Source organism: Pezoporus flaviventris, unplaced genomic scaffold, assembly GCF_033815535.1.
Source record: "Pezoporus flaviventris isolate CSIRO_AGI_PZ_B2104156 unplaced genomic scaffold, CSIRO_AGI_Pfla_v1 ptg000578l, whole genome shotgun sequence".
Classification (NCBI taxonomy): domain Eukaryota; kingdom Metazoa; phylum Chordata; class Aves; order Psittaciformes; family Psittacidae; genus Pezoporus; species Pezoporus flaviventris.
In genome coordinates this window covers 31,326-52,941 of record NW_026893125.1, presented here as the reverse complement: position 1 = coordinate 52,941, position 21,616 = coordinate 31,326, and the positions used below count along the sequence as shown (strand labels likewise).

Below are 21,616 nucleotides of genomic sequence, written 5' to 3'. Positions count from 1 at the left end.
ACCCCTCCCATTGCCCCCTAACCCCTCCCATTGCCCCCTAACCCCGCCCATTGCCCCCTAACCCCGCCCATTGCCCCCTATGGCGGGAAAGCGCCGCGGCCACGCCCCCTTTTCCCGCGCGCTGCACGCCGGGAAGGGGGCGTGGCCAGCGCTGTCATGGCGGCGCCCATGGAGCCGGGTGCGTGTGGGGGGCGGGGGGGGACTGACCCCGAGCTGACCCCGCTCCGCCCCCCCTTAGCCCCGCCCCCTTCTGAGACCACCCACGACGCAACGGGGGAGCCAATGGGGTGAGAGGGGGGGGGACTTGGGGTTCCTATGGGGGTCTATGGAGTGTATTGAGGTCTCTATGGGGTGTCTATGGGAGTCTATGGGGTGTATATGGGGTGTATGGGGTGTCTATGGGGGGCCTATGGGGTGTATTGAGGTCTCTATGGGGTGTATTGAGGTCTCTATGGGGTGTATGGAGTCCCTGTAGGGGGGTCTGTAGGGTGTATGGGGTCTCTATGGGGGTTTTTGGGGTGCATTGAGGTCTCTATGAAGTGTATGGGGGTCTATGGGGTGTATTGAGGTCTCTATGGGGTGTATGGGGTCCCTATAGGGGGGTCTGTGGGGTGTATGGGGTCTCTATGGGGGTTTTTGGGGTGCATTGAGGTCTCTATGAAGTGTATGGGGGTCTATGGGGTGTATTGAGGTCTCTATGGGGTGTATGGGGTCCCTATAGGGGGGTCTGTGGGGTGTATGGGGTCTCTATGGGGGACTATGGGGTGCATTGAGGTCTCTATGGGGTGTCTATGGGGGTCTATGGGGTGTATTGAGGTCTCTATGGGGTGTATTGAGGTCTCTATGGGGTGTATGGGGTCCCTATAGGGGGGTCTGTGGGGTGTATGGGGTCTCTATGGGGGTCTATGGGGTGCATTGACGTCTCTATGGGGTCTCTATGGGGGTCTATGGGGTGCATTGAGGTCTCTATGGGGGTCTGTGGGGTGTATTGAGGTCTCTATGGGGTGTATGGGGTTGCTATGGGGTGTATTGGGGTGCTCTATGGGGTGTATTGAGGTCTCGATGGGGTGTATTGAGGTCTCTATGGGGTGTATGGGGTCCCTATAGGGGGGTCTGTGAGGTGTATGGGGTCTCTCTGGGGGTCTATGGGGTGCATTGAGGTCTCTATGGGGTCTCTATGGGGTCTATGGGGTGTATTGAGGTCTCTATGGGGTGTATGGGGTTGCTATGGGGTGTATTGGGGTGCTCTATGGGGTGTATTGAGGTCTCTGTGGGGTGTATGGGGTCTCTGTGGGGGTCTCTGGGGGTATTGAGGTCTCTATGGGGTGTATGGGGTCTCTGTGGGGGTCTCTGTGGGGTCTCTGTGGTGTATTGAGGTCTCTATGGGGTGTATTGAGGTCTCTATGGGGTGTATGGGGTCCCTATAGGGGGGTCTGTGGGGTGTATGGGGTCTCTATGGGGGTCTATGGAGTGCATTGAGGTCTCTTTGGGGTCTCTATGGGGGGTCTATGGGGTGCATTGAGGTCTCTATGGGGTCTCTATGGGGGTCTATGGGGTGCATTGAGGTCTCTATGGGGGTCTGTGGGGTGTATTGAGGTCTCTATGGGGTGTATGGGGTTGCTATGGGGTGTATTGGGGTGCTCTATGGGGTGTATTGAGGTCTCTATGGGGTGTATTGAGGTCTCTATGGGGTGTATGGAGGTGCTATGGGGTGTATTGGGGTGCTCTATGGGGTGTATTGGGGTGCTCTATGGGGTGTATTGAGGTCTCTATGGGGTGTATGGGGTCTTTATGGGGTGTATTGGGGTGCTCTATGGGGCATATTGAGGTCTCTATGGGGTGTATGGGGGTCTATGGGGTGTATTGAGGCCTGTATGGGGTGTATGGGGTCCCTATGGGGGGGTCTGTGGGGTGTATGGGGTCTCTATGGGGTGCACTGAGGTCTCTATGGGGTCCCTGTGGGGGTCTATGGGGTGTATTAAGGTCTCTATGGGGGTCTATGGGGTGTATTGAGGTCTCTATGGGGTGTATTGAGGTCTCTGGGGATCTATGGGGTGTATTGAGGTCTCTATGGGGTGTATGGGGTCTTTATGGGGTGTATTGGGTTGCTCTATGGGGTGTATTGAGGTCTCTATGGGGTGTATGGGGTCTTTATGGGGTGTATTGGCGTGCTCTATGGGGCGTATTGAGGTCTCTATGGGGTGTATGGGGTCTTTATGGGGTGTATTGGGGTGCTCTATGGGGTGTATTGAGGTCTCTATGGGGTGTATGGGGTCTTTATGGGGTGTATTGGGGTGCTCTATGGGGCATATTGAGGTCTCTATGGGGTGTATGGGGGTCTATGGGGTGTATTGAGGTCTGTATGGGGTGTATGGGGTCCCTATGGGGGGGTCTGTGGGGTGTATGGGGTCTCTATGGGGTGCACTGAGGTCTCTATGGGGTCTCTATGGGGGTCTATGGGGTGTATTGAGGTCTCTGTGGGGGTCTATGGGGTGTATTGAGGTCTCTATGGGGTGTATGGGGTCTCTATGGGGGTATTGGGGTGCATTATGGGGTGTATGGGCTCTCCATGGGCTATTTGGCCTCTCTATGGGGTGTCTATGGGGGTCCTATGGGGTGAATGGGGTCTCTATGGGGTCCCTATGGGTTCTCTATGGGGTGTATGGGGTCTTTATGGGGTGTATTGGGTTGCTCTATGGGGTGTATTGAGGTCTCTATGGGGTGTATGGGGTCTTTATGGGGTGTATTGGGGTGCTCTATGGGGCATATTGAGGTCTCTATGGGGTGTATGGGGGTCTATGGGGTGTATTGAGGCCTGTATGGGGTGTATGGGGTCCCTATGGGGGGGTCTGTGGGGTGTATGGGGTCTCTATGGGGTGCACTGAGGTCTCTATGGGGTCCCTATGGGGGTCTATGGGGTGTATTGAGGTCTCTATGGGGGTCTATGGGGTGTATTGAGGTCTCTATGGGGTGTATGGGGTCTCTATGGGGGTATTGGGGTGCATTATGGGGTGTATGGGCTCTCCATGGGCTATTTGGCCTCTCTATGGGGTGTCTATGGGGGTCCTATGGGGTGAATGGGGTCTCTGGGGTGTATATGGAGTTCCAATGGGGTGTGTGGGTTCTCTATGGGGTGTATATGGGGGTCTATGGGGTGTATGGCGTATCTCTGGGGGTATTGGGGGTCTCTATGGGGGTATATGGGGTTTCTATGGGGTATTTGGGGTCTCCATGGGGGTCCTGTTGTGGGGTGTATGGCATCTCTATGGGGTATTTGGGGTCTCTATGGGGTGTATATGGGGTGTCTGTGGGGGTTTATGGGGGTCCTATGGGGTGTATGGGGTCTCTATGGGGGTATTGGGGTGCTCTATGGGGTGTATTTAGGTCTCTATGGGGTGTATGGGGTCTCTATGGGGGTATTGGCGTGCTTTATGGGGCTTATGGGGTCTCCACGGGCTATTTGGGGCCTCTATGGGGTGTCTCTGGGGGTCCTATGGGGTGAATGGGGTCTGTGTGGGGTGTATATGGAGCTCCAATGGGGTGTATGGGGTCTCTATGGGGTATTTGGGGTCTCTATGGGGTGTATATGGGGTTTGTGTGGGGTGTATGGGGTCTCTATGGGGGTATTGGGGGTCTCTATGGGAGTATGTAGGGTTTCTATGGGGTATTTGGGGTCTCCATGGGGGTCTATGGGGGTCCTGGGGGGGGGGTATGGGGTCTCTATGGGGTGTTTGGGTTCTCTATGGGGTGTATATGGGGTTCCTATGGGGTCCCTAGGGGTCTGTCTGGCTCCCTAAGGATCTCTATGGGTCCCTAGGGGTCGCTATAGGATCTCTATGGGTCTCTGTGGAGTCTCTATGGGTCTCTACGGAGTCTCTATGGGGCCTCTATAGGGTCTCTATGGGTCTCTATGGAGTGTCTGTGGGTCCCTAGGGATCTCTATGGGTCTCTATGGGATCTCTATGGGTCCCTAGGGACCTCTATGGGTCTCTATGGGATCTCTATGGGTCCCTAGGGATCTCTATGGAGTCTCTATGGGTCTGTATGGGATCTCTATGGGTCCCTAGGGATCCCTAGGGACCTCTGTGGGTCTCTATGGGATCTCTATGGGTCCCTAGGGATCTCTATGGGTTTCTATGGGTCTCTATGGAGTCTCTATGGGTCCCTAGGAATCTCTATGGGTCTCTATGGATCTCTATGGGTCCCTAGGGATCTCTATGGGTCTCTATGGGTCTCTATGGAGTCTCTATGGGTCCCTAGGGATCTCTATGGGTCTCTATGGGTCTCTATGGATCTCTATGGGTCCCTAGGGATCTCTATGGGTTTCTATGGGTCTCTATGGAGTCTCTATGGGTCTCTATGGGTCCCTAGGGATCTCTATGGGTCTCTATGGGTCTCTCTGTGGGTCCCTGACCCCTTTGCCCCCCCCAGCCTCCCCCCCTCGCTGTGGGCCGCCCCCCCCGGCCCGTGGGGGGGGCTCAGGACGAGTTCCGGCTCCGGCCCCACAACTTCCTGCGGGGCTGCACCTGGTGAGCGCGCCCCTCCCCCCACTTTCATAGACCCCTCCCCCACCCCGAGCCCTCCCCCACCCCGATTGACCCCGCCCCCCCGCTCCCCCCCCCCGGAGCCCCCCCTTCCCCTCCCCCCCCCCCATTGACCCCTCCCCCACCCCGATTGACCCCGCTCCCCCCCCCCTCCCCCCCCCGGAGCCCTTCCCCTCCCCCCCCCTCCATTGACCCCTCCCCCACCCCTATTGACCCCGCCCCCCGCTCCCCCCCCCTGGAGCCCCCCCTTCCCCTCCCCCCCCCCATTGACCCCTTCCCCCCCCCGGAGCCCTTCCCCTCCCCCCCCCCCATTGACCCCTCCCCCACCCCGATTGACCCCGCCCCCACCCCACCCCCCGGAGCCCCTTCCCCCGCTCCTCCCCCACCCCGATTGACCCCGCCCCCACAGCTCCTACCCCCACCCGGAGCCCCTCCCCCATCCCCTCCCCCCCCATTGACCCTTCCCCCACCCCGATTGACACCGCCCCTTTCCCTCCCCCACCCCTCCCCCTTCTTCCACCCCCCCTCCCCCACCCCCATTGACTCCTCCCCCACCTGGAGCCCCTCCCCCAAGCGGAGCCCCTCCCCCCTGCCCTATCCCCACCTCTATTGACCCCTCCCCCACCCCGATTGACCCCACCCCTTCCCCTCCCCCACCCCGCACCCATCCCCCACCCCCATTGACCCCTCCCCCACCCTTGGTCCTTTCGGGGGGGGGGGGGGTGGGGGAGGGGTGGGAGAGTCCATGGAGGGGGGGGAGGGGGGTCCCATAGGGGGAGCATTGGGGTCCTTATGGGATAATGGAGCTCCCATAGGGGTGTCATAGGGCCCTATGGGGGTCTATGGGTCCCTATGGGCTCTATGGGTCCCTGTGGGGGTCTATGGGTCCCTATGGGTCTCTATGCGTCCCTATGGGCTCTATGGGCTCTATGGGTCTTTATGGGTCTCTATGGTCCCTATGCGTCTCTATGGGTCCTTATGGGCTCTATGAGTTGCTATGTGCTCTATGGGTCCCTATGGGTCCCTATGGGCTCTATGGGTCCCTATTGGCTCTATGGGTGCTATGGGCTCTATGGGTCCCTATGGGCTCTATGGGTCCCTATTGGCTCTATGGGTCCTTATGGGCTCTATGGGTCCCTATGTGTCCCTATGTGTCTCTATGTGTGTGTCCCTATGTGTCCCTATGGGTCCCTATGGGCTCTATGGGTCTCTACGGGTCCCTATGGGTCCCTATGTGTGTCTATGGGTCTCTATGGGTCCCTATGTGTCCCTATGGGTCTCTATGGGCTCTATGGGTCTCTACGGGTCCCTATGGGTCCCTATGGGTCTCTATGGGTCTCTATGGGTCCCTATGTGTCCCTATGGGTCCCTATGGGTCTCTATGGGTCCCTATGGGTCTCTATGGGTCCCTATGTGTCCCTATGGGTCCCTATGTGTCCCTATGGGTCCCTATGGGTCTCTATGGGTCCCTATGGGTCCCTATGGGTCTCTATGGGTCCCTATGTGTCCCTATGGGTCCCTATGGGTCTCTATGTGTCCCTATGTGTCCCTATGTGTCCCTATGTGTCCCTATGGGTCTCTATGGGTCCCTATGGGTCCCTATGTGTCCCTATGGGTCCCTATGTGTCCCTATGGGTCTCTATGGGTCCCTATGTGTCCCTATGTGTCCCTATGTGTCCCTATGGGTCCCTATGGGTCTCTATGTGTCCCTATGGGTCCCTATGTGTCCCTATGGGTCTCTATGGGTCCCTATGGGTCTCTATGGGTCCCTATGTGTCCCTATGGGTCTCTATGGGTCTCTATGTGTCCCTATGGGTCCCTATGTGTCCCTATGGGTCTCTATGTGTCCCTATGGGTCCCTATGGGTCTCTATGGGTCTCTATGGGTCCCTATGGGTGCCCGCAGGGCCCCCGATGGCTCCTGTGTGCTGAGCTGCAGCGCTGACAACACCCTGCGCCTCTTCGACCTCCCCCCGCCCCCCGCTGTGGGGCAGCCCCTCCCCCAGCTGGTGGGTAATGGGGTCCCTATGGGGTCTATGGGGCTCCTATGGGGGGTAGGGGGTCTCTATGGGGTCCCTATGGGGTCTCTATGGGGTGTATGGGATCTCTATGGGGTCCCTATGGGGCTCCTATGGGGGGTAGGGGGTCTCTATGGGGTCCCTATGGGGTCTCTATGGGGTGTATGGGGTCCCTATGGGGTCCATATGGGGCTCCTATGGGGTGTATGGGGTCTCTATGGGGTCCCTATGGGTTCTCTATGGGGTGTATGGGATCTCTATGGGGTCCCTATGGGGCTCCTATGGGGTGTATGGGGTCTCTATGGGGTCCCTATGGGGTTTCTATGGGGTCCCTATGGGGTCTCTATGGGGTGTATGGGGTCTCTATGGGGTCCCTATGGGGTCTCTATGGGGTGTATGGGGTCTCTATGGGGTCCCTATGGGGTCTCTATGGGGTGTATGGGGTCTCTATGGGGTCCCTATGGGGTCTCTATGGGGTGTATGGGGTCTCTATGGGGTCCCTATGGGGTCTCTATGGGGTCCCTATGGGTTCTCTATGGGGTGTATGGGGTCTCTATGGGGTCCCTATGGGGTCTATGGGGTGTAGGGGGTCTCTATGGGGTCCCTATGGGGTCTCTATGGGGTCTATGGGGTCTCTGTGGGGTCCCTATGGGGTCTCTATGGGGTGTATGGGGTCTCTGTGGGGTCCCTATGGGGTCTATGGGGTTTAGGGGGGTCTCTATCTGGTTCCTATGGGGTCTATGGAGTCCCTATGGGGTCTATGGGGCTCCTATGGGGTGTATGGGGTCTCTATGGGGTGTGTTAGGGTCTCTATGGGGTGTAGGGGGTCTCTTCGGGGTCCCTATGGGGTCCCTACGGGGTCCCTATGGGGTCTGTGGGGCTCCTATGGGTGTATGGGGTCTCTATGGAGTCCCTAGGGGGTCTATGGGGCTCCTATAGGGTGTAGGGGGTCTTTATGGGGTCCCTATGGGATCTATGGGGTCTCTGTGGGTTTATTAGGGTCTCTATGGGGTGTATGGGGTCTCTATGGGGTCTCTATGGGGCTCCTATGAAGCGTATGGGGTCTCTATGGGGTCCTATGGGATCTATGGGGTGTATGGGGTCTCTATGTGGTCCCTATAGGATCTATGGGGTCCCTATGGGGTGTATGGGGTCTCTATGGGGTCCCTATGTATCCCTATGTGTCCCTATGGTCCCTATGTGTCCCTATGGGTCCCTATGGTCCCTATGGGTCCCTATGTGTCCCTATGGGTCCCCATGGGTCCCTATGTGTCCGTATGTGTCCCTATGGTCCCTATGTGTCCCTATGTGTCCCTATGGGTCCCTATGTGTCCCTATGGGTCCCTATGTGTCCCTATGTGTCCCTATGGGTCCCTATGGGTCCCTATGTATCCCTATGGGTCCCTATGGGGCGCTATGGGTCCCTATGCGTCCCTATGGGGCGCTATGGGTCCCTATGTGTCCCTATGGGTCCCTATGGGGCGCTATGGGTCCCTATGTATCCCTATGTGTCCGTATGTGTCCCTATGGGTCCCTATGTGTCCCTATGTATCCCTATGGGTCCCTATGGGTCCCTATGTGTCCCTATGGGTCCCTATGGGTCCCTATGTGTCCCTATGTGTCCCTATGTGTCCCTATGGGTCCCTATGGGTCCCTATGTATCCCTATGTGTCCCTATGTATCCCTATGGGTCCCTATGGGTCCCTATGTGTCCCTATGGGTCCCTATGGGTCCCTATGGGTCCCTATGTGTCCCTATGTGTCCCTATGTATCCCTATGGGTCCCTATGGGTCCCTATGTGTCCCTATGTATCCCTATGGGTCCCTATGGGTCCCTATGTGTCCCTATGGGTCCCTATGGGTCCCTATGTATCCCTATGTGTCCGTATGTATCCCTATGGGTCCCTATGTGTCCCTATGGGGTGCTATGGGTCCCTGTGGCTCCCCCCTGTGTGGGTGCAGGAGCCGGCGCTGCGGGTGCCCGAGGGTGACACCATCTACGACTACGCCTGGTTCCCACTCATGGACTCCAGGGAGCCCCAGACCTGCCTGTGGGTGCTATGGGGCAATGGGTGCTATGGGGCAATGGGGGCTATGGGGGCAATGGGGGCTATGGGGGTAATGGGGGTAATGGGGGCTATGGGGGCAATGGGGGCTATGGGGGTAATGGGGGCTATGGGGGCTATGGGGCAATGGGGGCTATGGGGGCTATGGGGCAATGGGGGTAATGGGGCAATGGGGGCAATGGGGGCTATGGGGGCTATGGGGGCTATGGGGCAATGGGGGCTATGGGGGTAATGGGGGCTATGGGGGTAATGGGGGTAATGGGGACTATGGGGCAATGGGGGGCAATGGGGGCTATGGGGGTAATGGGGCAATGGGGGCTATGGGGCAATGGGGGCTATGGGGGCAATGGGGGCTATGGGGGCAATGGGGGCTATGGGGCAATGGGGGCTATGGGGGTAATGGGGGCTATGGGGGTAATGGGGGCTATGGGGGCTATGGGGCAATGGGGGCAATGGGGGCTATGGGGCAATGGGGGCTATGGGGGCTATGGGGCAATGGGGGCTATGGGGGTAATGGGGGCTATGGGGCAATGGGGGGCAGTGGGGCTATGGGGGCAATAGGGGTCCATATGGGTCCATACTGGTCTATACTGGGCTGTAGTAGCCCGCACTGGTCCATATTGGTCCATACTGGTGCATACTGGTCAGTACTGGTCCATACTGGTCCGTACTGGTCCGTACCAGTCCATACTGGTCCATACTGGTGTATACTGGTCAGTACTGGTCCATACTGGTCCGTACTGGTCAGTACTGGTCCATACTGGTCCATACTGGTGATTACTTGTCCATACTGCCCCACACTGCTCTGTACTGGTCCATACTGGTCCACATTGGTCCATACTGGTCAGTACTGGTCCATATTGGTGCACGCTGACCCATACTGGTCATTACTGCTCCATACTGGTCCGTACTGGTCAGTAGTGCTCCATACTGGTCCATACTGGTCCATACTGGTCCATACTGGTCCGTACTGCTCAGTACTGCTCCATACTGGTCCATACTGCTCCATACTGCTCCATACTGCTCCATACTGGTCCATACTGGTCAGTACTGGTCCATACTGGTCTGTACTGGTCCATACTGGTCAGTACTGGTCCATACTGGTCCATACTGGTCCGTACTGGTCATTGCTGGTCCGTACTGGTCCATACTGGTCCCTACTGCTCCATACTGCCCCGTACTGGTCCGTACTGGTCTGTACTGGTCCGTACTGGTCCATACTAGTCCATACTGGTCCGTACTGGTCTGTACTGCTCCATACTGGTCCGTACTAGTCCATACTAGTCCGTACTGGTCTGTACTGGTCCGTACTGGTCTGTACTGGGCAGGGTGGCCTCCAGCAGCCGGGACAACCCCGTCCACCTCTGGGATGCCTTCGATGGGACCCTGAGGGGCTCCTTCCGTGCCTACAACCACCTGGTGAGCCCCATAGCGACCCCCAAGTGCCCCATAGCGACCCCCAAGTGCCTCATAGCAACCCCCCAGTGCCCCATAGTGACCCCCAAGTGCCCCATAGCGACCCCCAAGTGCCCCATAGCGACCCCCAAGTGCCCCATAGCAACCCCCCAGTGCCCCATAGTGACCCCCAAGTGCCCCATAGCGACCCCCAAGTGCCCCATAGCGACCCCCTAGTGCCCCATAGCGACCCCCTAGTGCCCCATAGCGACCCCCAAGTGCCCCATAGCGACCCCCTAGTGCCCCATAGCGACCCCCAAGTGCCCCATAGCAACCCCCCAGTCCCCCAGAGCGACCCCCCAGTGCCCCATAGCGACCCCCAAGTGCCCCATAGCAACCCCCCAGTGCCCCATAGCGACCCCCAAGTGCCCCATAGCGACCCCCACTGCCCCATAGTGACCCCCAAGTGCCCCATAGCGACCCCCAAGTGCCCCATAGCGACCCCCAAGTGCCCCATAGCAACCCCCCAGTCCCCCAGAGCGACCCCCAAGTGCCCCATAGTGATCCCCCACTGCCCCATAGCCACCCCCCAGTGCCCCATAGCGACCCCCTCTGCCCCATAGCGACCCCCCACTGCCCCATAGCGCCCCCCAAGTGCCCCAAAGCGACCCCCAGTGCCCCATAGCAACCCCCGTGCCCCGTAGCAACCCATAGAGACCCATAGCAACCCCCCAGTGCCCCTATAGTGACCCCCCACTGCTGCATAGCGACCCATAGAGACTCGTAGCAACCCCATAGAGATCCATAGCGACCCCCCAGTGCCCCATAGCGACCCATAGCAACCCCCCAGTGCCCCATAACGACCAAGTGCCCCATAGAGACCCCCCCAGTGCCCCATAGCGACCCCCCACTGCCCTATAGCGACCCCCAAGTGCCCCTTAGCGACCCCCAGTGCCCCATAGCGACACCCCACTGCCCCATAGTGACCCCCAAGTGCCCCATAGTGACCCCCACTGCCCCATAGCGATCCCCACTGCCCCATAGCAACCCCCAAGTGCCCCATAGCAACCCCCACTGCCCTATAGTGATCCCCCACTGCCCCATAATGACCCCCCAGTGCCCCATAGCAACCCCCAAGTGCCCCATAGTGACCCCCCTCTGCCCCAAAGCAACCCCCAAGTGCCCCATAGTGACCCCCAAGTGCCCCGTAGCGACCCCCCAATGCCCCATAGCAACCCCCCAGTGCCCCTATAGCGTCCCCCCACTGCTGCATAGCGACCCCCCCAGTGCCCCATAGAGACCCATAGCAACCCCCCAGTGCCCCATAGCAACCAAGTGCCCCATAGAGACCCCCTCAGTGCCACATAGCGACCCATTGAGACGCATATCAACCCCCCAGTGCCCCATAGCGACCCCCCACTGCCCCATAGAGACCCCCAAGTGCCCCACAGAGACCCCCAAGTGCCCCATAGCTACCCCCCAGTGCCCCATAGAGACCTATAGCAAACCCCCAGTGTCCATAGCAACCTTCAAGCACCCCACAGCAGCCCCATAGAGACCCATAGCGACCCCCCAGAGCTCCCCCACCCATGTCTATGGGTCATTGTGGGTCCTCGTGAGTCTCTATAGGTCCCTGTGGGTCTCTGAGGGTCTCTGTATGGTCTCTGTGGGTCTCTATGGGGTCTCTATGGGGTGTCTATGGGTCACTGTGAGGTCTCTATGGGGTCCCTATGGGTCCCCGTGGGTCTCAGTGGGTCCCCGTGGGTCTGTGTGGTGTCCCTATGGTTCTCTATGTGTCCCTATGTGTGTCTATGGGTCTCTATGGGGTCCCTATGTGTCCCCATGGGTCTCAGTGTGTCCCTGTGGGTCTCAGTGGGTCCCTATGTGTCCCTATGAGTCCCTATGTGTCCCTATGTGTCCCCATGGGTCTCTATGTGTCCCTATGTGTCCCTATGGGTCCCTATGTGTCCCTATGTGTCCCTATGTGTCCCTATGGGTCCCTATGTGTCCCTATGTGTCGCTATGGGTCCCTATGTGTCCCTATGTGTCCCTATGGGTCCCTATGTGTCCCCATGTGTCCCTATGGGTCCCTATGTGTCCCCATGGGTCCCTATGTGTCCCTATGGTCCCTATGTGTCCCTATGTGTCCCTATGGTCCCTATGGTCCCTATGTGTCCCTATGGTCCCTATGGTCCCTATGTGTCTCTATGTGTCCCTATGGTCCTTATGGTCCCTATGGGTCCCTATGGTCCCTATGTGTCTCTATGGGTCCCTATGTGTCCCTATGTGTCCCTATGGGTCCCTATGTGTCTCTATGTGTCCCTATGTATCCCTATGGTCCCTATGTGTCCCTATGTGTCCCTATGTGTCCCTATGTGTCCCTATGTGTCCCTATGGGTCCCTATGGGTCCCTATGGGTCCCTATGTGTCCCTATGTGTCCCTATGGGTCCCTATGTGTCCCTATGTGTCCCTATGTGTCCCTATGGGTCCCTATGTGTCCCTATGTGTCCCTATGTGTCCCTATGGTCCCTATGGTCCCTATGTGTCCCTATGTGTCCCTATGTGTCCCTATGGTCCCTATGGTCCCTATGTGTCCCTATGTGTCCCTATGTATCCCTATGTGTCCCTATGTGTCTCTATGTGTCCCTATGTGTCCCTATGGGTCCCTATGTATCCCTATGTGTCCCTATGTGTCCCTATGGGTCCCTATGTGTCCCTATGTGTCCCTATGTGTCCCTATGGGTCCCTATGTGTCCCTATGTGTCCCTATGTGTCCCTATGTGTCCCTATGGGTCCCTATGTGTCCCTATGGGTCCCTATGTGTCCCTATGTGTCCCCATGTGTCCCTATGGTCCCTATGTGTCCCTATGTGTCCCTATGTGTCCCTATGTGTCCCTATGTGTCCCTATGTGTCCCTATGGGTCCCTATGGGTCCCTATGGGTCCCTATGTGTCCCCATGGGTCCCTATGGGTCTCAGTGGGTCTGTGTGGGGCAGGAGGAGCCGGTGGCCCCCCACTCCCTGACCTTCACCCCCGATGGTTCCCGGCTCCTCGGGGGCTGCGACGGCTCCGTCCGGATCTTCCCGACGGAGCGGCCGGGGCGGAGCCACCAGGAGCGGGCGCTGCGCCGTGAGGGGCGGGGCTTAACGGGGCGGGGCTTAAATGGGGCGGGGCTTAAAGGGGCGGGGGTTAGGGGGGGCGGGATTTGAACGGGGTGGGGGGTAAATGGGCGGGGCTTAAAGGGGATGGAGGTTCAAGGGGCGGGGGTTAAGGGAGCGGAGCTTGAAGGGGTGGAGCTTAAGGGGGCGGGGCTTAACGGGGATGGAGGTTCAAGGGGAGGGGGTTAAGGGGGCGGAGCTTAAAGGGGTGGAGCTTGAGGGGGCGGGGGTTAACGGGGATGGAGGTTCAAGGGGCGGGGGTTAAGGGAGCGGAGCTTGAAGGGGTGGAGCTTAAGGGGGCGGGGCTTAACGGGGATGGAGGTTCAAGGGGAGGGGGTTAAGGGGGCGGAGCTTAAAGGGGTGGAGCTTGAGGGGGCGGGGGTTAACGGGGATGGAGGTTCAAGGGGAGGGGGTTAAGGGGGCGGAGCTTAAAGGGGTGAAGCTTAAGGGGGCGGGGCTTAAAGGGGATGGAGCTTCAAGGGGCGGGGGTTAAGGGGGCGGAGCTTGAAGGGGTGGAGCTTAAGGGGGCGGGGCTTAGAGGGGATGGAGGTTCAAGGGGCGGGGGTTAAGGGGGTGGAGCTTGAAGGGACGGGGTTTAAAGGAGGCGGAGTTTAAAGGGGTGGAGCTTAGGGGGCGGGGTTAATGGGGCGGAGCTTAAGGGGGCGGGGCTTAAAGGGGGTGGAGGTTAAAGGGATGGGGTTTAAAGGGGGCTGAGCTTACGGGGGCGTGGTTTAAAGGGGGCGGACCTTAAAGGGGTGGAGCTTAAGGGGGTGGAGGTTAAAGGGGCGGGGTTTAAAGGGGGCGGAGCTTAAGGGGTGTGGGTTAAAGGGGGTGGAGGTTAAAGGGACGGGGTTTAAAGGGGGCTGAGCTTAAGGGGGCAGGGTTTAAAAGGGGCGGAGCTTAAGGGGGTGGAGGTTAAAGGGGCGGGGTTTAAAGGGGCGGAGCTTAAGGTGGCGTGGGTTAAAGGGGTGGAGGTTAAAAGTACGGGGTTTAAAGGGGGCGGAGCTTAAGGGGGTGGGGCGGGGCTTAAAGGGGTGGGGCTTAAAAGGGCGGGAGCAAAGGGGCGGGGCTTAAAGGGATGGTTTTTAAAGGGGTGGGGCTTAAAGGGACGGTTTAAAGGGGCTCAGCTTAAAGAAATGGTGTTTAAAGGGGGTGGAGCTTAAAGGGACGGGGCTTAAAGGGGGTGGAGCTTAAAAGGGCAGGGTTTAAAGGGGGCGGAGCGTAAAGGGGCAGGACCAAGAGGGGCTTAAAGGGGTGGAGCTTAAAGGGGCCGGGTTTAAAGGGGGTGGAGCTTAAAGGGGCAGGGTTTAAAGGGGGTGGAATTTAAAGAGGGTGGTATCTAAAGGGGGTGGAGTTTAAAAGATGGGGGTTAAGGGGCGGAGCTGAAAGGGATGGTGTTTATAGGGGGCGGAGCTTAAAGGGACAGGGTATAAAGGAGGTGGAGCTTAAAGGGGCGGGGTTTAAAGGGGTGGAGCTCAAAGGTGGTGTCTAAAGGGGGCGGAGCTTAAAGGGGCAGGGTTTAAATGGTGGGGGTTTAAGGGATGGGGTTTAAAGAGGGTGGAGCTTAAAAGGGCGGGATCAAAGGGGGTGGGGCTTAAAGAAGCAGGGTTTAAAGGGGGTGGAGTATGGGGTGGAGCTTAAAGAGATAGGGATTAAGGGGGTGGAGCTTAAAGGGGCGGGGCTTAAACGGTGTCAAAAGGGGGCAGAGCTTAAAGGGGGCAGAGCTTAAAGGGGCGAGGTTTAGGGGGGTGGAGCTTAACGGGGCGGGGCTTAAAGAAGTGGGGCTTAAAGGGACAGGGTTTAAATGGGCGGAGCTTAAAGGGACAGGGTGTAAAGGAGGGTGGAGCTTAAAGAGGGTGGTATCTAAAAAGGGTGGAGCTTAAGGGGATGATGTTTAAAGGGGGTGGAGCTTAAAGGGACGGGGCTTAAGGGGGGTGGAGCTTAAAAGGGCAGGGTTAAAAGGGGGCGGAGCTTAAAGGGTCTGGGTGTAAAGGAGGGTGGCGTTTAAAGAGGGTGGTATAGAAAGGGGGTGGAGCTTAAAGGGGGCGGAGCTTAAAGGGGCAGAGATTAAACAGGGTGGAGTTTAAAGGGGCAGGGTTTAAAGGGGCGGAGCTTAAAGGGGTGGAGCTTAAAGGGGCGTGTTTTAAGGGGGGACAATGGCGGGGCACGGCTTAAAGAGGGAGGGGCTTTAGTGGGCGGGGCCTTATGTGGGAGGGAGCGAAAGGGGTGGAGCCTAGAGGGGGCGTGGCCTGTGACTGGTCGTGTCCAATCGCAGAGGGCGGTCAGGGCCAGCGCGGGCTGATTGGCTGCCTGGCGGTGAGCCCCAGCCAACCGGTGTTCGCCTGCGGCTCCTATGGGCGGAGCCTGGGGCTGTACGCGCTGGAAGGGGGCGGGGCCTTGGCGCTCTGGCCCCGCCTCCCCGCGGCCCCCACCCACCTGCGCTTCAGCCCCGAGGGGACCCGGCTCTACGTGGGGGGGCGAAAGGTGGGCGGGGCTTAGAGGGGCGGGCTCTGATTGGTTGAGGAGTTGAGAGGGGCGGGGCTTGGGTCGGGGGGATTGAAAGTGGGAGGGGTTATGGGGGTGGGGTTTGGTGGCGGGGCTTAAATGGGAGGGGCTTAAAGGGGCGGGGCTTGAGGGTGGGAGGGGCTCTCAGGGAAGGGGTTTGATTGGTGGAGGGTCTGAAGGGGCGGGGCTAAGGTTAGGAGGGGTTTAAAGGGGCGGGGTTTGATTGGTGAAGGTGCTTAGGTGGGAGGAGCTAAAGGTGGGAGGTGCTTAGGTGGGAGGATTGGGGCGTGGCTTAGGTGGGAGGAGCTAAAGGGGTGGGGTTTAGGTGTGGGAGGGGTTTAAATGGGAGGGGTTTGAGCATGGGAGGTGCTTATGGGGTTGGGGTTTGATTGGTGGGAGGGGCTTAAGGGGCGGGGCTTAGGGTGGGAGGGGCTTAAAGGAGTTGGGTTGAATGGGGAGTGGTCTACAGGGCTGTCCAATGGGGTGCATGGTGGGCGGGGCTTGAGAGGGAGGGGCTTAAAGGAGTGGGTGGAGCCTCTTTGTGGGCGTGGTTTCCATATTGGGGTGTGTCCAGGGGATGAAGCCTCATGATTGGGCAGTGCCCATCAAGGGGTGGGGGTGAGGGGGCGTGGCCTCACCTTAGCCCCGCCCCCTCAGGACACCCACATCCTGTGCTGGGACCTGCGGCTGCCGGAGCGCCCCCTGCTGGCCATGGAGCGTCACGTGACCACCAACCAGCGCGTGACCTTTGACCTTGACCCGTAGGTGACCCCCCAACCCTCCACCCCTGGGCTAATGGGGGTCCCTCCTATAGGGCTTTATAGCCCCTATAGGGCCATATAGTCCCTATAGAGCTATATAGCTCCTGTGGTCCCTATAGGGCTATATAGCCCCTATAGGCCCTATACACCTTCTGTAGCCCCTATAGGGCTTTATAACCCCTATATATCCCCTATAGATCCAATATAGGGCTTTATAGCCCCTATAGCCCCTATAGAGCTATATAGCTTCTGTAGTCCCTATAGAGCTATATAGCCCCTATAGGCCCTATACACCTTCTATAGCGCCTATAGGGCTTTATAGCTCCTATAGCCCCTATGTATCCCCTATAGATTCCCTATAGGGCTTTATAGCTCCTATAGCCCCTATATATCCCCTATAGATCCCCTATAGGGCTTTATAGCTTCTATAGTCCCTATATAGCTCCTGTACTCCCTATAGGGCTATATTGCCCCTATAGCCCCTATAGGGCTTTATAGCCCCTATATAGCCCCTATAGAGCTTTATAGCTCCTATAGCCCCTACATAGCCCCTATAGCCCCTATAGGGCTTTATAGCTCCTATAGGCCCTATATAGCTCCTATATAGCCCCTATAGGGCTTTATAGCTCCTACAGCCCCTATATAGCCCCTATATGGCTTTATAGCTCCTATAGCCCTTATATAGCCCCTGTATAGTCCCTATGGGGCTTTATAGCCCCTATAGCCCTTATATAGCCCCTATAGAGTTTTATGGCTCCTATAGCTCCTATATAGCCCCTATAGCCCCTATAGGGCTTTATAGCTCCTATAGCCCCTATATAGCCCCTATAGCCCCTATAGGGCTTTATAGTTCCTACAGCCCCTATAGGGCTTTTTAGCTCCTATAGCCCCTATATTGCCCCTATAGCCCCTATAGGGCTTTATATCTGCTATAGCCCCCCTATATGACCCATATAGCCCCTATATAGCTCTTATATAGCCCCTATAGGGCTTTATAGCCCCTATAGGATCTATGGGGCTCCCCATTGACCGCTGTGTGTCCCCCCCATAGGTCGGGCCGGTTCCTGGTGAGCGGTGACACCCGCGGCTTTGTCACCCTGTGGGACACTGAGGGGACCCCCCCGGACCCGGGGGACCCCCCACTGCTGGCCCCATTGCTGCGGTTCAGGGCCCTGCGGGACTGCATCAACGGCACCAGGTAACAGCAGCGCCCCATAGCGACGCCCTATAGCAACAACGCCCCATAACAGCACCCCGCGTACACCAGAACACCCCCACAACACCCTAAATCCTTCCCACAGCACCCTAAATCCTTCCCACAACACCCTAAATCCTCCCCACAACACCCTAAATCCTTCCCACAACACCCTAAATCCTCCCCACAACACCCTAAATCCTACCCATAACACCCTAAATCCCCCCACAACACCCTAAATCCTCCCCACAACACCCTAAATCCTCCCCACAACACCCTAAATCCCCCCACAACACCCTAAATCCTCCCCATAGCACCCTAAATCCTCCCCACAACACCCTAAATTCTCCCCACAACACCCTAAATCCCTCCCACAACACCCCCATAGCCCCCCATAGCACTCCAAATCCTCCCCACAACACCCCAAATCCTCCCCACAACACCCCCATAGCCCCCCCAAATACTCCCCATAACACCCTAAATCCCCCCACAACACCCTAAATCCTCCCTACAACACCCCTTTAGCCCCCCCATAACACCCCACAACACCCTAAATCCCTCCCACAACACCCCTATACCCCCCCACAACACCCTAAATCCCTGCCACAACACCCCTGTAGCCCCCCCAACACTGTAAATTCTCCCCATAACACCCCAAATCTCCCCACAACACCCCAAATACTTCCCACAACACCCCCATAGCCCTCCATAGCACCCCAAATCCTCCCCAGAACACCCTAAATCCCCCCACAACACCCTAAATCCCTCTCACATCACCCCTATAGCCCACACAACACCCTAAATCCTCCCCATAACACCCTAAATCCCTCCCACAACACCCCTATAGCCCCCCCCACCGTAAATTCTCCCCACAACACCCTAAATCCCTCCCATAACCCCCCAAATCCCTCCCCCAACATCCCTATACCCCCCCAACACCCTACATCCCCCCCCATTACACCTCAAGCCCCCCTCACAACACCCCGAGACCCACTCCCCCAACCCCCCGACCCCCATCTCCCCCCAGCACCACCCTCACACCCTCCCCAAGCGCCACCCTTTGGGGCGGGCTGTTGCGTCCGGCTGTTGCCGTGAGGCTGTTGTTGGGTCCGGGGGAGCACATGTGTGGGTCTGGGGGTACCTGGGGTTGTTGGGATCACCCCAACCCATGGCACCACCACCCCCAGTTTACACCCTGAGCTCCCGTTGTTGGCCACGGCCTCGGGGCAGCGGCTGTTCCCGGCGCCGTGGGGCAGTGACGAGGAGGAGGAGGAGGAAGAGGAAGGGCCCCCCCCGGGGGGGGACAATCGGCTCCAGCTCTGGTGGTGGGGGCATGAACCCCCCGAGGACAACGGCTGGGGTATGGCCATGGACAGCGAGTGGCAACCAATGGGGGACACCCATTGTCACCCTATGGGGGGCACCGACTGTGACGCCGATTGTCACCCTATGGGGGACACCCATTGTCACCCTATGGGGGGCACCGACTGTGACGCCGATTGTCACCCTATGGGGGACACCCATTGTCACCCTATGGGGGGCACCGACTGTGACGCCGATTGTCACCCTATGGGGGACACCCATTGTCACCCTATGGGGGGCACTGACTGTGACGCCGATTGTCACCCTATGGGGGACACCCATTGTCACCCTATGGGGGGCACCGACTGTGACGCCGATTGTCACCCTATGGGGGACACCCATTGTCACCCTATGGGGGGCACCGACTGTGACGCCGATTGTCACCCTATGGGGGACACCCATTGTCACCCTATGGGGGGCACTGACTGTGACGCCGATTGTCACCCTATGGGGGACACCCATTGTCACCCTATGGGGGGCACCGACTGTGACGCCGATTGTCACCCTATGGGGGACACCCATTGTCACCCTATGGGGGGCACTGACTGTGACGCCAATTGTCACCCTATGGGGGTCACCGACCGTGACGCCGATTGTCACCCTATGGGGGACACCGACTGTGATGCTGATTGTCACCCTATTGAGGATACCCATTGTCACCCTATGGGGAGCACCGACTGTGACGCCGATTGTCACCCTATTGGGGACACCCATTGTCACCCTATTGAGGATACCCATTGTCACCCTATGGGGGACACCCATTGTCACCCTATTGAGGATACCCATTGTCACCCTATGGGAGACACCCATTGTCACCCTATTGAGGATACCCATTGTCACCCTATGGGGGACACCCATTGTCACCCCCTTGAGGACACCAGGACAGTGTCTGGTGACTGTCACCCCCCTGGGGACACCGACTGTGATGCCAGCATTGACCACCCCACATCCACTGAGTGTGAGCCCCACGAGGGACACTGAATGTCAGCCCTATGGGGCACCGCTCTGTGACACTGTCACCTACAGCCCCACAGCAACACCCCCCACAGGGCTGTTGGGTTGTGCCTGGGGTAGGTTTGGGGGCTCTTTTCAGGGTGGTGTGGGTCCAGGTGAGTTTTGGGGTCTCACATATGGGTCTGATGGAGGATGTGGGGTGTTGCAGTGGGTCGGGTTGTGATTGGGGGGGGGTCGTTTTGAGGGTTTTGTTGGGTTTTGGGGTGTTGGGGGGGGTTTAGGGGTATCATGGGGATGAATGTGGGGTGTCACAGGGTCAGGGTGGGGGTTTGGGGGTCAGGGCTGGTGGTTGGGGGTGCTTTGGCTGTGGTTGGGGGGCGTTGTTAGGGTGCTGTTGGGTACAGGTGGGGTTTGGGGGGTGGGGGGTGGGGGTTCAGGTGTCCCCCTCCCCCCGTTGTATTAAATACGTTGTGAGTGTCAACGCTTCTCATTGGTTGTACCTGCGGTGTGGGGCAGGGCTGTACCCCACATACCCCCCATAGACACCCCCCCCCCCACCCCATAGACCCCCATACACACCCGACATAGACCCCCATGCACCCCATATACATCCAGTATGCACCACACGTACACCCCATACATACCCCATATTCACCCCATATACACCCCATGTGTACCCACATACACCCTATATACACCCCCTATATACCCATACACCCCATATACACCCCCCTACACACGCATACACCCCATAAACCCCATACACCCCACATACACCCCCCTACACACGCACACACCCCATATACACCCCATATAGACCCCACATACACCCCACATACACACCATATACTCCCCATACACCCCATATACACTCCATATAGACCCCACATACACCCCATATACACCCCATATATACCCCATATACACCCCACATACACCCTACATACACCCCACATACACCCCATATACACCCCATACACCCCATATACACCCCATACACACCCCACATAGACCCTATATACACCCCACATACACCCCAAATACACCCCACAGACCCCACATACACCCCACATATACTCCACATATATCCCATAGACACCCCATATACACCCCATATATACCCCATATACACTCCATATACACCCCACATAGACCCCATATACACCCCATACACACCCCACATACACCCCATGTACTCGATATCCACCCCATACACCCCAAATACACCTCACAGACCTCACATACACCCCACATACACCCCCTACACCCCAAATACACCCCACATACACCCCCTACACCCCATATACACCCCATACACTCCACATACACCCCACATACACCCCCTATACACCCCACATACACCCCACTAAAGGGGGTCCATTGCCCCTTTAAGAGCTCCCCCCCCACACAGGGGGGAGGCGGGGCTGTTTCCCACCGCTTCCCCATCACCATGGCAACGGGGGGGTGACGTCACCACGTGGGGGCCTTAAAAGGCGATGGGGCGGTCTCACGCGGGCCACGCCCCCTCTAAGCCCCGCCCCTCGCTCTAAGCCCCTCCCCCCCTCCAGTCTCCGCCCCCTGGCGGCCGGGAGGACCCGCACGTGCGTTACGTGGGCCCCATGTTACATGTCACGTGTGTCATACGTGTCACAGGCGTCA

The 21,616-nt window shown here is 58.1% G+C and overlaps 1 protein-coding gene and 1 pseudogene across 3 annotated transcripts; both read left to right on the top strand.

The window, feature by feature from the left end:
* Positions 1-315: 315 nt before the first annotated feature.
* LOC133264050 (shematrin-like protein 2) lies at positions 316-4,067 on the top strand (annotated as a pseudogene).
* A 338-nt stretch (positions 4,068-4,405) lies between these two features.
* Positions 4,406-20,040, top strand: LOC133264046 (telomerase Cajal body protein 1-like). 3 transcript variants are annotated; one of them, XM_061443951.1, is made up of 10 exons: positions 4,406-4,529; positions 6,450-6,552; positions 8,526-8,611; positions 9,955-10,045; positions 13,019-13,151; positions 15,456-15,664; positions 16,343-16,446; positions 17,498-17,644; positions 18,829-19,576; positions 19,649-20,040. In XM_061443951.1, exons 3-10 carry the CDS (start codon positions 8,583-8,585, stop codon positions 19,982-19,984), a joined length of 1,797 nt encoding a protein of 598 aa, XP_061299935.1. In that variant the 5' UTR covers positions 4,406-4,529; positions 6,450-6,552; positions 8,526-8,582; the 3' UTR covers positions 19,985-20,040. The 3 variants fall into 3 exon arrangements, with proteins under 3 accessions (XP_061299935.1, XP_061299933.1, XP_061299934.1); XM_061443949.1 differs by having other exon boundaries at positions 18,829-20,040; XM_061443950.1 differs by having other exon boundaries at positions 8,523-8,611; positions 18,829-20,040.
* Positions 20,041-21,616: the final 1,576 nt, after the last annotated feature.